This window comes from Mustela nigripes, chromosome 3, assembly GCF_022355385.1.
Source record: "Mustela nigripes isolate SB6536 chromosome 3, MUSNIG.SB6536, whole genome shotgun sequence".
Taxonomy (NCBI): domain Eukaryota; kingdom Metazoa; phylum Chordata; class Mammalia; order Carnivora; family Mustelidae; genus Mustela; species Mustela nigripes.
Window position 1 is genome coordinate 8,660,708 of NC_081559.1, and position 14,274 is coordinate 8,674,981.

The 14,274-nt window shown below is 40.3% G+C and overlaps 1 protein-coding gene across 8 annotated transcripts in view; it reads left to right on the plus strand.

Annotated features, from left to right (window-relative positions):
* The window catches only part of CCDC150 (coiled-coil domain containing 150), a 78,975-nt gene that overhangs the window by 50,472 nt on the left and 14,229 nt on the right, over window positions 1-14,274 (plus strand). For 7 of the 8 annotated variants that reach the window (XM_059393102.1, XM_059393103.1, XM_059393106.1 and 4 more), the window contains 6 exons: window positions 2,560-2,667; window positions 8,248-8,376; window positions 8,990-9,159; window positions 11,193-11,286; window positions 12,060-12,229; window positions 13,194-13,320. In XM_059393102.1, coding sequence (XP_059249085.1) covers window positions 2,560-2,667; window positions 8,248-8,376; window positions 8,990-9,159; window positions 11,193-11,286; window positions 12,060-12,229; window positions 13,194-13,320 — 798 coding nt within the window. Of the gene's footprint in view, window positions 1-2,559; window positions 2,668-3,693; window positions 4,018-8,247; window positions 8,377-8,989; window positions 9,160-11,192; window positions 11,287-12,059; window positions 12,230-13,193; window positions 13,321-14,274 lie in introns of those variants that run through there. The other variant, XM_059393110.1, reaches the window with a different exon arrangement.

Genomic DNA, 14,274 nt, shown 5'->3' on the forward strand with positions numbered 1-14,274 from the left:
AATAACCTTCTGTGTTCTCTCTAAATTGAACAATCGATTAAAATATTACCTATGAATCATTTGATAAAAGGTTACTTTTTAGAATTGACTTAATGATTGGTATAAAGACTGGGTTTTAGGTGCTAATGTAGACTGAGTGAGAAACTGCTTCCCCAGATTCAGACATGATCTGAATTTTATTTTCAATATAATTCAATGTAATAATTTATAAATATGGCAAAAATAGATTTATTCTTTCTTTTATTGATGGACATTCAGGCAGTTTCCAGTTGCTTACAAACAATACCGATGTGATGAATTATTGTTCATGTCTCCTTGTACTCAAATGTAGAAAAATTCTCTAGGCTAAGTATAAATCTCAGGGGGAAAATTCCTGGATTGTAGGATTACAGATTTTGAATTTACTAGAGTTTATGAAATTACTCCTGAAAGAAGTTATACCAGTTTTGAAAGCAGTCTCTGCAAGAGTGTAGACATACGTGTGAAAATGGACCAGTCTCATAAAATAATACTATACATGATTTAGGGACACATTTATAGTATAATTATTTTTATTTATTTATTTATTTATTTGTCAGAGAGAGAGCGAGCGAGAGCGAGCGACAGCGAGCGAGAGCGAGCACAGGCAGACAGAGTGGAAGGCAGAGTCAGAGGGAGAAGCAGGCTCCCTGCGGGGCAAGGAGCCCGATGTGGGACTCGATCCCAGGACGCTGGGATCATGACCTGAGCCGAAGGCAGCTGCTTAACCAACTGAGCCACCCAGGCGTCCCTATAGTATAATTATTAAAAAAGATTAAGAATGATAAACTAAAGACCTTAATCTAAATTACCACTTTTTCTGAGACTGGCTGATAAGCTAGTAATGGAAACTGCTTGAATTTTAATGACACAGAAAACCCAGGTCTCTCTAGGGCAGCACAACATATTTGCTTCTGTGTTCTTTCCCATATGAATGTCCCGAATTCAAAATCATGCCAAATATGATAATACAGAAATTAAAGTGCTTATAAATGAGAAAATGCCATCTGAAAAGTTTCAGGGCATTTTACTTGTGCCTAGAGGTTGAGTTAGGCAAATTATCTGAGAAATATTGTGAAATAAGGATATATTCTGTGTTTTGCTTGAAGAGAAGCAAATCTAAAGGTTTTCAGAATTAATCAGCCATTTTCCATTAGATTCTACAGGCTCACAGCAGTCTGCTTATATTTAAGATAAGAATAATTATTGTATCAATATCTCCCTTTAGAGGTGGCATTTTAATTCTGAAACTTTAAGTGAAAACCATGATGGCTTTAGGGAACCACAACGCATATTTTATAATGTTCTTTGTGGAAAAGAGCAACAGAAATAAGCAAGGATAAAAGAAGGACACTAGAGAGATTTCCTGAGACAAAATGTGCTTTTATGCCGTCTTTGGGAAAAAACCAATATTAGCAATCATATTTTTAATAGTTTCTGAAAGGGTCCAGTAACTATAGCCAAGAAGTGTTTACCCTCTATGGGTAGGAAACAAGACACAGGGAGAGGGAAAAGTTGATTTAAATTTTTAAAATCTTGGATAAATTTTTTCTGATTCAGGGATAGGCTCAGTAATGTTAATTGTTGATTCATATGAAAGGGTTAGGTATGATAGGAAGAAAATTTGGAAAAACACAATTTGGAGATTAGTGAGTAAATATTAATGGTTTCATTCCCTCAAATGATCATTTTCTTTAAAGAAAGATATGTCATCTTTCTCAGTGTTAAAATATAATTCATCATTTGAGAACTTCCTTTATTCAGCTTTTATAATTTTGTTGATAAAATAAGACTCTGTCATCTTGCATAATGACAATTCTAATTATCTATATTCAAAATGTTTTTTGAATGTTAGATACCACAATTTTTTTAATTGAAATTATTACTCACAAAGTCTCACTGTTATATTCATGAGTCATGTTAATTTGGAGTTTCCATAAGCAATAGAAACCAAATGAGTCATCTCATTACATGTAAACGGCTGTAGCCTACTTTAAGCTATTGAAATAGCTGTGTTAATTGAGGTAGCATTCTTTGCATGATTAGAAAAACTCAGGATTGGGGCACCTGGGTGGCTCAGTGGGTTAAGCCTCTGCCTTCGGCTCAGGTCATGATCAAGCCCTGCATTGGGCTCTCTGCTTGGTGGGGAACCTGCTTCCTCCTCTCTCTCTCTGCCTGCCTCTCTGCCTACTTGTGATCTCTGTCAAATAAATAAAACCTTTAATTAATTAATTAATTAATTAATTAATACCTTTAAAAAAAAAAGAAAAGAAAAAGAAAAACTCAGGATTGCTTTTATAACTTTTAAGAATTCTCTGTGATTTTTCCAAACTCATGACATCTTTTTCCTTTTAGAGTACGTGTGTATGTATAATATATATATCCTTTTAGAGTGTGTATATGTATGTGTATGTATATCTGAATATACTTGTATATATGTGTGTGTATGTAATATATATATTCTTTTAGAGTGTGTATGAATAATATAGATACACCTAAAATTAATAAGCCTTATTTTATTATTCTTCTGTTTTACCCTAGATAAAAGTTAAACAGCTAGAAGAACAACTACATTCTTTTACTGAAACTAGTTCACAGAATGACCATCTACGCAAGTTGAACAAGGCTCTAGAGAGCAAATATGCTCAGGTGTGATTAATAACTACAAACCAGATTGCTGTTATGCTGTTTTAGTTAGGTTTTAAAAAATTGATGCCTCTATCCCCACCTTACCATACAGTCCCAGAAAGATGAATATTCCCTCACATGACTCAATTGGCAAACATTTTTTAAAAACCACCAATGTCCAGGGTTTTGCTGCACTGTAAGAAGGAAAGATGCCTGAAGCAGGATTGGGACATTCAACTTATTTATGCTCTAATTGGAGGCTTAGGAATATACTCATAAACTTTATTATAGAATTAAAATTTAATGTCTTTTAGAAGCAAGATAGAGTTATGAGTGTTCATAGAGAGCATCATTGTAATGAAAGCATCAAGAAAGACTTTCATAGAGGAAGTGTTTTGATAAATATTGGCAAGTTCAGAACTCAGTGCCAGCAAGATACACTCACAACAGACAGCTCACATGAAAGAGGCATTGGTAAAGTGCTTACTTGTTACCATGGTGGCTACTAAGGCTGTAAACCTTTTGTAGATCACATAACATTTTAACAAATGAATGGGGAAAGTTCGACAAAGAAGAGAATAAAACATTTCACGAAGAAAAATAATCCAGGAATGTGTTACCAAGAAAAAGTGATTCGTTTCAATGATTTACAGATTTACTATGTATGATATTAAAAAAAAAAATCAGTGTATGTCTAACTTCTATATCGATAATATTTTTGTTTGTAACAAAATAGCTCCTGGTAACCAAGGAGCTAGAATGTGTCTTCAAATAGAATACCGTTAGGGTTCTAACCATCTGACCATACTGGAAAAGGGGGACTCATTAGATATACTCTCCTACAGGGAATTTGATTTAAGGAAGGTCAGTTTCTTCATTAGGACAACTTCACAGTGTGATTTCTTCATTCTGAAAGCAAAGGAACCCATTTTCAAGTATATTTTCCATCAGAGCTTCATTCAGAATATTGTGTCGCTCCTCCTAATAAAAGGAGCATTCACTGAAAAATAAGTCTAGGTTTAGCCATTTTACTGTTTGTAATTGGTGATGCCTCCAAGAAGAAGGAAATCTCCGGAGAGGCCTGCGTCTTCAAAGTTGTTTGAAAGCTACAGGCCGCATGTAAACAGCGTAAAAGAAAGAACTTCGTCCGTTGGTTTGCCCAGTGTCATTCCCAACTCTACACGCCGTGTGACCTTTGCACCTACTCTGACTTCTGTGAGAGCTTCTCAGGATATTGCAGACTCTAGAATCTCTCTAAAGACTCTTTTGAATGCTATTAAAACCATGGAAGGAAGGCTGGAAGGTAAAATAGACATTCTTGCTTCAAGACCATTAATAAACGAGTCACCAAATTTTCTTAAACAGGATTCGGTAAGTGAAGACCACAAATTAAGTCATAAGGAAATTTCAGATTTATACAACAATGAAGAAAAGTAGTAACAATCCAGAAAGATAATGTTTGGAGCAATGAGAAACAACAGGGAAGTTAGGTTCTTCATAAATAAGAAAAACTGACAGTGTATATTGAAACCATCATTTTGTATATTGAAACCATCATTCCACTTATGTAAAAATTTTTAGACAAAAAGACTTGGATTAACATTGACACCTTTTTAATCTGATTTTGATTTTTTTAAATTCATGATATCTATATAATGTTAATATTCATGGTAAAATATTTAGATAAAGCCCGCTTTTAAAATAGAAATACATTAATGAAATCCCCATGAACTTGAACATTGGAAATATTTTCCAAAGAAAACTTTTTAGAGCATCCATCTTTCTTTGATATTTAAAAATAGAAATTACTATATAACTTGTCTTCTAGAGTTGATTACTATTTATTTTTTTTTTAAGATTTTATTTATTTATTTGACAGACAGAGATCACAAGTAGGCAGAGAGGCAGGCAGAGAGAGAGAGAGAGAGAAAGAGGGAAGCAGGCATCCTGCGGAGCAGAGAGCCCGATGCGGGGCTCGATCCCAGGACCCTGAGATCATGACCCGAGCCGAAGGCAGCAGCCCAAACCACTGAGCCACCCAGGTGCCCCGAGTTGATTACTATTTAGATCTTTTCTGTAAACATTTCTGCTAGGGCCTTTTCATATGTATCTTAAAAACACTGGTAAAATGATAAAAACTATATTCTTTCCTGAGTCCATTTCTAGAACAAAATCCAGGACATTTTTAGAGTCTTAGTTGGCATCTTTTGTAATATTCTTGGGTCCTTAAAGAGGAAGTATTTCAGATGTTACAGGTGAAAAGTTTTAAGGAAGTATAATAATACTGAAGAAGATGTGGATAAAAGATACTGGGTTTTGTTGCTGTTGGAAGTGTAAAATGTTACGACTTCTTGTGGGGGGGGTGGATAATTTAGTATCTATCATCTCACCTCACCATTATATTTCTAGGACTTTATCCTGTAGATATACCAGATTATATATGGCATATTTATAAGATTACTTACTGAAGTATTGTTAACAGCAAAAGACTGGAAGCAAACAGAATTTCATCAATAAGAGACTAGCTAAATAAATCATGGTGTATTCATGATTTGAAATACTGTTTGAATATATGTATTATTAGGTGAAAATAGTCAAGGTTCAGAAGAGTATATGCAGTATTTTAATATTTGTGTAGTAAAAGGGGTAGGAGGATAAAAATATATATACATATGTGAGTGTATATATATATATATGTATATATATATATATATATTCACTTATAATGCATAGAATTGCTCTACAATGAATCACAGATTGGCAGCATTATTTTTGAGGAAGAAAATTGGATGGCTGGAAATTTTTCACTTTACCCTTTTGTATATATTTTTTTAATATTTATTTGCTTGACAGAGAGAGAGATCCCAAGTAGGCAGAGAGGCAGGCAGAGAGAGGGGGGGGGAAACAGGCTCCCTGCTGAACAGAGAGCCCCATGCGGGGCTCGATCCCAGGACCCGGAGATCATAACCTGAGCTGAAGGCAGAGGCTTAACCCACTGAGCCACCCAGGCACCCCACCCTGTTGTATCTAAATAATGTGAATGTGCCACCTATTCAAAGTAATTTTATGAAGGCTTCATTTTCAACAAAAGTGAAGGTACAAAAAGAATGCTCTTTTCAGCAAATGGTTTTGGAGCAGTTGGCTATCCACATGCAAAACCAAAAAGTCTATGATCCATACCTCACACCATATGTAAAAATTAACTTGGGCACCTGGATGGCTCATTCAGTTAAGTGTCTGTCTCTTGATTTTGGCTCCGGTCACGACCTCAGTGTCATGAGACTGAGCCCTGCTTGCCCCTTTCCCTCTGCTCCTCCTTGCATTCTCTCTCTCTCTCTCTCTCAAATAAATGAATAAATAAATAAAATCTTTAAAAAAACAAATTAACTCAAAATGGATCAGTCTTAAATGTAAAACCTAAAACTGTAAAACTTCTAGAAGAAAACATAGAAGGAAATCTTTGTGATCTTCTCAGAGATAGATTTGACACCAAAAGCATGATCCATAAAGGAAAAAAAAAAGGATACAATACTTATCCTCTTCAGAGCTATTAAAAAAATAAGATATAAGCTCTTGACTGGGAGAAATTAGTTGCAAATCACTTTTCTTATAAAGGCCTTGTCTCCCGAATGTATTAAACTGTCAAAATTATTAAGAAGAAAACAGTGAAGGGGTGCTGAGTGGCTCAGGTGTTGGGCATCTGCCTTCAGCTCCAGGCACAATCCCAGGGTCCTGGGATCGAGGCCCACATCGGGCTCCCTGCTCTGGGGGGGGAGTCTGCTTTTCCCTCTCCCACTCCCCCTGCCTGTGTTCCCTCTCTCCCTGTCTGTTTCTGTCAAATAAATAAAATCTAAAAAAATATATATGGATGATAACTAAGTAGTTGAAAAGATGTTAAACATCAGGTGTTAGGGAAATGCAAATGAAAACCACAGTGAGATATACCACACACCTGTTAGAATGTGTAAAACCCCAAAACTGATCATCCCAAATGTTAGTGAGGACGCAGAGCACTGGGACCGTCCCACACTGCTGAGGGGGATGTCAGATGGTCCGACCCCCCTGAAAAATAGTTTGGTAGTTTCTTTAAAAATGAAACAGTGTATAACCCAACCATTCCTCTCTCTCTCCTATGTATCTACCAAAGATAAATGAAAGCATAAAACCACGCAAAGCCTTGTACACAGCTGTTCACAGCAGCTTTATTTGTAATAGCTTAAAGCTGGAAGCAACTTAAGGGTCCAGAAGGTGAATGGGTCAGTAAGTTGTGGTAGATCCTCCAACAGAGTACGGTTTAGCAATAGAAGGATTGAACTACTGATAATGAAAAAGATGGAATCAACTACGCTGAGTGAAGGAAGCCATTCAAAAAAGGAGAACACACGATATGATTCCACTTATGTAAAATTCTAGAAGAGAAAATAATTTACTGTGACAGAAAACAGATTAGTTGCCTTGCGTGGAGATACGGGAACAAGGAGAGAGGAGGGGAACTACAGAGGCATGCGAGAACTTTTAAGATGATAGAAACGCTTATTATCTTGACTATGGTTTCAGGAATTTAAATAGATGTCAGAACTGTGTGCTCGAGATATACACAGCTTATTGTGGGTCATTCACACCTCAGACATGCTGTTCAAAAAAGGAGAATGTGAATGTGTTACGTACACAAAAGTTAATTACGTTGAAATGTTCGGCATTCTTGAAATGACAAAACTACAGAGGTCCGGAATAAATCATTGGTTGCCCCGGGCCTGGGGACGGGGTTGGGAGAGCGTGTGTACACAGAGAAGCAGCACACGTGCATTCTTTTGCGGCACGATGGGGCAGTTCTGTATCTCGATTGTGACGGTGTTCACAGGAGTAATGTGCGTGGGGTCAGAGGACACAGAGCTCGGTGCATGCACACACACAGAAGAATGCAGGGTTTCAAAAACCTGGTGAAAGCAGAGGAAGTTCTGTAGCCCGGTTAATCTGTTAGCAGTAATGTACAAAGGCAGCGTCCCAATTTTGATGTTGAACTACTGTAGTGTAAGGCGGCACCATTAGAAGCAGGGTGAAGACTGCACGGGACTCTTTGTACTACTTTTACAGCATCCTATGGATGTTGTTATTTCAATACATTTTTAAAAAGTAATATTTAAAATATTTGATCACTTGAAATGATTGTGTAGATATACTCAAAGTATTTCAGCGATATAAAATACTAATACTTCCAATTTAGATGCCTTCTTCTATAGCACTATTTTTTTTGACTCTGCTTAGTATTTATTTGTCTTTGCTTTCGTTAGATTTGCATTTGTTCTATTTTCCAGTTCCATGATACTCCGTTTCTTCCCCAGTTTGCCTCTGACCTTCATAATCTTGTCTCCCTCATCACTTAGCCTGTGCTTTCCTCATGTTTATTCACACAGATTTTTTGCTATTGTTTTGTAGTTTTCGTTAAAGGAAAGAATAGCTCATAAAGCTGGTTTTTATTATAGTGGTTAAGTATAGTTAATTCAACATTTTGAGCTTGGTTTCCAAATTGCTGGTCTTATTCTAATTGCTGACTTACAGTGCTTTGGAAAAGTTATTTGTCCTTCCTTGTCCTCTCCTAAGGTGAAATCCATTCTCGAAAAGAACGAGGAGGAGCTCTCACAAGCCATGAGGAGCCGGGACGCAGCCCTGAAGGAGAGTCAGCGGTTGAAAGGGGACCTCGAGGCCCTGGAGGACAGAGAGAGCAAGAAGGCAAGGCGCCCGCCCTCTGTGAGCGCTTGTTGCGGACGCGAGGCGCGTGAGAAATCTGCCACGAGTCCTGTTCCTACGTTTCTTGTTACCTTGAGCAAGAATGAGGATTGATCAGAGGAGGATTGTGTTTTCTAAAGACAGTTTTAGAAGAGCTGTTAAGTGTTTGCCTTAAAAACACATCCTTTAACTCCCAGTGTCTTTTTAATTCCAGTCTTAAAAAGTCCTCATTCTCTGTTGACACACAGCTGACCTTGGTAGCAATGACCTGTCCACATACGTGTTATTAACATGTTGCTCATTCCGGCGGCCTTCACACGTGTGTTCGGGCCCCGCCGTGAGCTCACCCCGCAGACCGCCCGGGCCACCCACACCCGGAGGCCGGGAGCTGCCGACGCCGGGTCCCCGCTCGTCCACGCGCCGCGGCAGGGCAGTGGAGGGGCCGCCGCTCTCGCAAGAACTTCAGACGTTGACAAGATAAAACAGGCTGCAGTCATTCCTCTTAGCACGGTGCCACGCTTAGTGTCCGTCCTTGTGCTCAGAAGTGACGGGCCTCAGCCACCGCTGAGTAACCCGAAAGCATCAAACCTCTTTTTCTGGCTCCCTTTCCTTTTAGGTGGGCAACTTCCAGCGACAACTGGCGGAGGCTAAGGAGGACAACTGCAAGGTCACGATCATGTTGGAGAACGTGCTGGCCTCCCACAGCAAGATGCAGGGCGCTCTGGAAAAAGTCCAGATAGAGCTGGGCCGGAGGGACTCGGAGATCGCGGGCCTCAAGAAAGAAAGGTGATGACTCTGTCCTTGTGCGCGTGGCTGTCTGCTGTGGCTTAGTAAGGGACAAAGCCACTTTCAAGAACAAACCCATTTGAGGATCCTAGAAACTTGACTGGGGAGCAAGGTTTTCGGTGACCGCACTAACCTCTGCCTCTAGACTTCCCAACCTGCTCTTACCCAGGTCCTGGCCCAGAGCCACAGAGGCCTGGGGGTGCCCGGCCTCCAGCCCGGCCTCCAGCCCGGCCTCCAGCCCGGCCATGCGTGTGGCCCACGGGCTGCCCCTCAGCCCACACCCTTGAATCCTCACCACTCCCCGGCCCAGTGGAGTTTTGTAAGCTGATGTGCTTAATTATTTGTAGTCTTTAGTCAAGGAGATTTTTGTTTGGAACCAAGGACCTCCCTTCAGTCCTGAACAGGTTTTTCCTCCAATTTCAACCCAAAGTTTGACATATTTCCCTCTCCCTATTCTATACTCACTTAATGTGGATGACAGTTCATCCCCTTTTCTGTGCTACACTCGAAAAGTCTTCTATTTTAGCTTTACATTTCAGAAATAGTGAAATGTAGACATGCTTTCAATAAAACACAGTATTATAAAAAAAATAAAGATCTAGAAAATTAGGGAGAATCTGGAATTAGAAATAAACATGATCTTCAAAGATTCCAAAATTCCCATATTTTGTAATGGTGTAAAGGAGTATGTATTCTAGAAGTTTGTGTGCTATATTGCTGCCTTACCCTTTCTATTTCTATACCATTTAAACCTGCTCTGGGGTCTATGGAATAATAATTGTGTAGTCCTCCTGTACCCCTGAGGATAAAAATATATATGTTTATAAAAAATTAAAAATTAAAAAAAATAATTGTCTAGTCAAAATAATTAAAGCTAAGTGCCTAGTTGAGTTTGAATTACTTCTATATTGGTGTCCTATTTAAAGATTAATAATTTTAGAGGAATCATTCCAAGAACTACTTTGAGTCATGTTTGATAAGTAAACTCCTTCTTTGAATGTTTCAAGTTGCATAAAAATTTCCCCTTGATGTTAATAAACAAATGATTTGAGTTTAGTAAGTTCTCTTAAATATATTGTAATGTGTATATTAGTTGTGCATATAGCCTCAGTGTTGGGGGAACAGGTGCCAGTTTTATATTCTCCATTGTACTTATCTTTATTTTTTACATACTATAAATGTATGTTACCTCTGAACTTAAAAAGTTACCGGGATGACAGTAAAAGTTGCCTACCATTCACAATAAAATTCTAGGTAGTTGTATGTATGTATGTATTTGACAGACAGAGATCACAAGTAGGCAGAGAGAGAGGGAAGCAGACTCCCTGCTGAGCAGGGAGCCCGATGCAGGGCTCGATCCCAGGACCCTGGGATCATGACCTGAGCCAAAGGCAGAGGCTTTAACCCATTGAGCCACCCAGGTGTCCCAGGAGTTGTATTTAGAAGCAGAATGTCAACAGCAGGCCCATCTATCTAGAGGGGGTATATCTAGTACTAGTGGTATGTATGTATGTATGTTAAAATTACCAGCTCATAAGTTAGTCATTAATAAGTATTGACAGTTTAATGTATCAAGTTAAATTGACTCATAGCTGGGACCAATTTTCCATCTCTAGGACCTTAATTTCTTTTTTTTTTTTTTTAAAGATTTTATTTATTTATTTGAAAGAGAGAAATCACAAGTAGATGGAGAGGCAGGCAGAGAGAGAGAGTGGGAAGCAGGCTCCCTGCTGAGCAGAGAGCCCGATGCGGGCCTCGATCCCAGGACCCTGAGATCATGACCTGAGCCGAAGGCAGCGGGCTAACCCACTGAGCCACCCAGGCGCCCATAGGACCTTAATTTCTTAACTTGAAGCTGAAGCTGCCTGCCAAGTCTCAGATACCCTGAGCATCTCCACTTTACCATATATGCTATTTGAGCTTCTTGGAAGAGTGCCCTCTCAGTGAGAGAGTAACTCCCAGTGGCATCTAGAACATTCCATTCCTAGACGGTTCTCTTCTGCAGTCACTCTCCCTGTGCTGTCCATCCGTAGGGCTCTAAATCAGCAGAGGGTGCAGAAGCTGGAGGCGGAAGTGGACCAGTGGCAAGCCAGGATGCTGGTTGTCGACGCCCAGCACAACAGTGAGGTAAAGGCCACTTTTTTAATAGATGATAATGGTGATAGTTTTGTTTTATTGGGCTACTGCTCTTTTTAGGAAAATGGAGTAAAATAATCAGGGAAATTTCTTTTTTCATCCAAGTCTGAGTTTGGGTCACAAATGAGAATTGGGCCTGCAGCCTTTCATTGGTTCATTTATGGGCAAACCAGGACCACAGTGATGCCTAATTCTCTTACTTATATGGTTTCCTTTTTATTTATTAATGCATAAATGACTGCAGAAGTTAAAGTGTCAGAGAATAACTTGAAACTTCAGTCAGAAGTCATTGAAGTGATCCCGCTGTGAAAAAGGAGACACATTTACATGTGTGTGTTCACAGGTGTATGCACTCGTGAATGTATCTCTACATATATGTGCATGTATTAAAAAGGGGTCTTTCATATAAATAAGCTTTTTCTGGAAGGACATACAGGGACTTGTTCTTCTCACTCTAGGCAATGACACCACAGATCAGAAAGGGGAATTTAACCAGTTTAAAATTAAAAATTAAGTCGGCTCAATTTTTCAGAACTCACTGGTAATCAGGAAGCAGACTCTCCCCATCACCTTCTGAGAGTCTCCTAAGCGTGGTCTGCAGTCAGTTCTCACGTGTATATTGCAGGCAGCTGGAATCTTTGGTTCTGGTTCCATAATTATCGTGTCAATGGCCCCTGATGATAAAGTGTAAGGAATGCATATACAATGTTACAGACTTCTTGCATCTGTGATAGTGGAATTGAAAAGAGCCTTCCCTCTTTCAGATGGAGCCTCTACAGAAAGCTCTAGATGTAGCTAGAGAAGACAACAGGAAACTGGCTTTGAGCCTGGAACAATCTCTTCAGACAAATAATCATCTACAAACAAAGCTCGATCATATCCAAGAGAAATTGGAAAACAATGAACTTGAGCGACAAAATCTGGAAACCTTCAAGTAAGGGCAGGATAGTCACAGTGAAATTAGGGAAGAGCCTCTGGGAGAGTAAGTCGGGCCCGGTTACATAAACCAGTTCGCGCCCGTCTTCCGCTTGGAACTGGAGCTCCCAGCAGAGCTGTGACAGGGAACGAGGCGGCCCGAGCAGGCCGCGCCGGCTGGGGGACGCTTGTCCGGATCTCCTTGTCCACTCTCCCCTCACCTCATGTCCAGCTGCTTCGCCATGTGAAGGCTGAACAAAACTTCACGTTCCTGCCAACCCTTTCCTATCAAAAGCTGATGTGTCCTTCCGAAGCATGATCTGGGGAAGGAATAGCAACAGCCTGGATGGGAATAACCCCTTCTAGGAGTGGGATGAGTTACCCAGACAAACCCTGAACCAGGGTTTGGGCCTGAAATTAGGTCAGATCCACCAAGTTCAGGGAAGGCCCTCGATTTGTTTTGTTTTGTTTTGTTTTGTTTTTGTAAAGTGCACCTAGGTGAATAGGGCTGGGATAGAAGTGACATTCCATGAAAATCTTCAGCCTGGGGAAGTGCAGTCTTCACATAGGTCTTTATGCAGTTCAGGTAGTGAACATACCGATAGACAAAAGGCATCAATTAAAGCTGAGAAAGTATGTTTTCTAATTTATGATCATGCAAATTCTAGAATCTAGGGAAATGTTATTGGCTTAAGAAATAAGCCAGAGAATGTTGCTGGCTGGTTTATTGGTTAAGACAAGAGTATGTGTCTCACTCTTTGAGCTGGGTGTCTTTACACTGAATGACTCTTTGGCCTTTCATGCTATAGGAAAACGTGTTCTTCCCCTGCTCTTAATGGGCTCCAGACCAGTGTGGTTCACCTGGTGCCTGATCTGCGTCTTGTTTGTAAATCACACCTTTTGGATAGTTGCACGTTCCCCTCCAGGCCTTCCTTGCCTCCTAAAGATGATTTCTCAGGGTGACTTTTTTTCCCCCAAAACAGAGAACGAATGACTGAGGAATCCAAAATGGAAGCAGAAATGCACGCTGAACGCATAGAAGCTCTAAGAAAGCAGTTTCAAACTGAGAGAGAAGCGGCCAAGAAAGCAGCACAACGGGAAATGACTGAGGTATGTAGTCAGGTGACAAGTGTCACTCTAGATGAGTGCCTTCCGAGAGCAGAACCAGTTACAGGAGTTCTAAGCAGAGTTGCAGTTGCTCTTGTCCTTCTGGTCCCTCCAAGATAAAGCCGTCTCTGTGCTCTTCATAAATCAAAACACAAGAGGCTTCTGATAGATGGTTCTCTGCCCAGCGAAGGAGTGTCTCAGTGAGAGTTTTGTAACAGGGACAGAGGAAGGAAGTGGCTGGCCGTTGGGCAGACATCAAATCATCTGTCCCCTCAACTCCTTGGCTAGCACCGTCACTCATTCACCTTTTCTTAGAGCCACGTATGGTCCATGCTCTGCCGTGCGCTATGTGACCCGTACTGAATTGTGATCTCCACTCTTTACAGGAGATAAACAGGGCAAACAGCAGGGGACATTTCTTGAGTAAGTAGCGGCCGTGTACAACTCCGAAGGAACTCAGAGTCAGGGCTGGGTGACAGAGGAGGGGAAACAAGTACACGACAGGCAGAGCTGACAGGGCCAGGACGCCCAGTGTAAGGGGGTGACCCAAGCTTATTTACAAAAATGAAGAGGACATGTGGGAAAATGAGTAAGGTTTTTTTTCTCCTGATCAGAGCCAAGACTTTGGGAAATGTCTGAGAAAGCGTGGGTAGCTGAGATGGTACCCTCTGCTAGCTGATTTTGACTGTCCGAATGTTAGAGGTTACCTTTCAGGTCAAAATGGAGTTCGGTGGCTTTCTAAGAAATGGGCAAGTATGATGTAAGAACGATTTTAGGAAGGGGAGTCTGGTGGAAGTGGAGAGTAGGCAAGAATGAAGAGTTGAAACCGGAGGCAGGTAGACCCCAGAAAACTACAACAGTTACTTCGGGCTTTCGAAGATTAGCGCCAAGCAACATGGTTCCGTTGAAAATAGAGAACAATTAAATCAAAAAGGTATTTTAGGGGCGCCTGGGTGG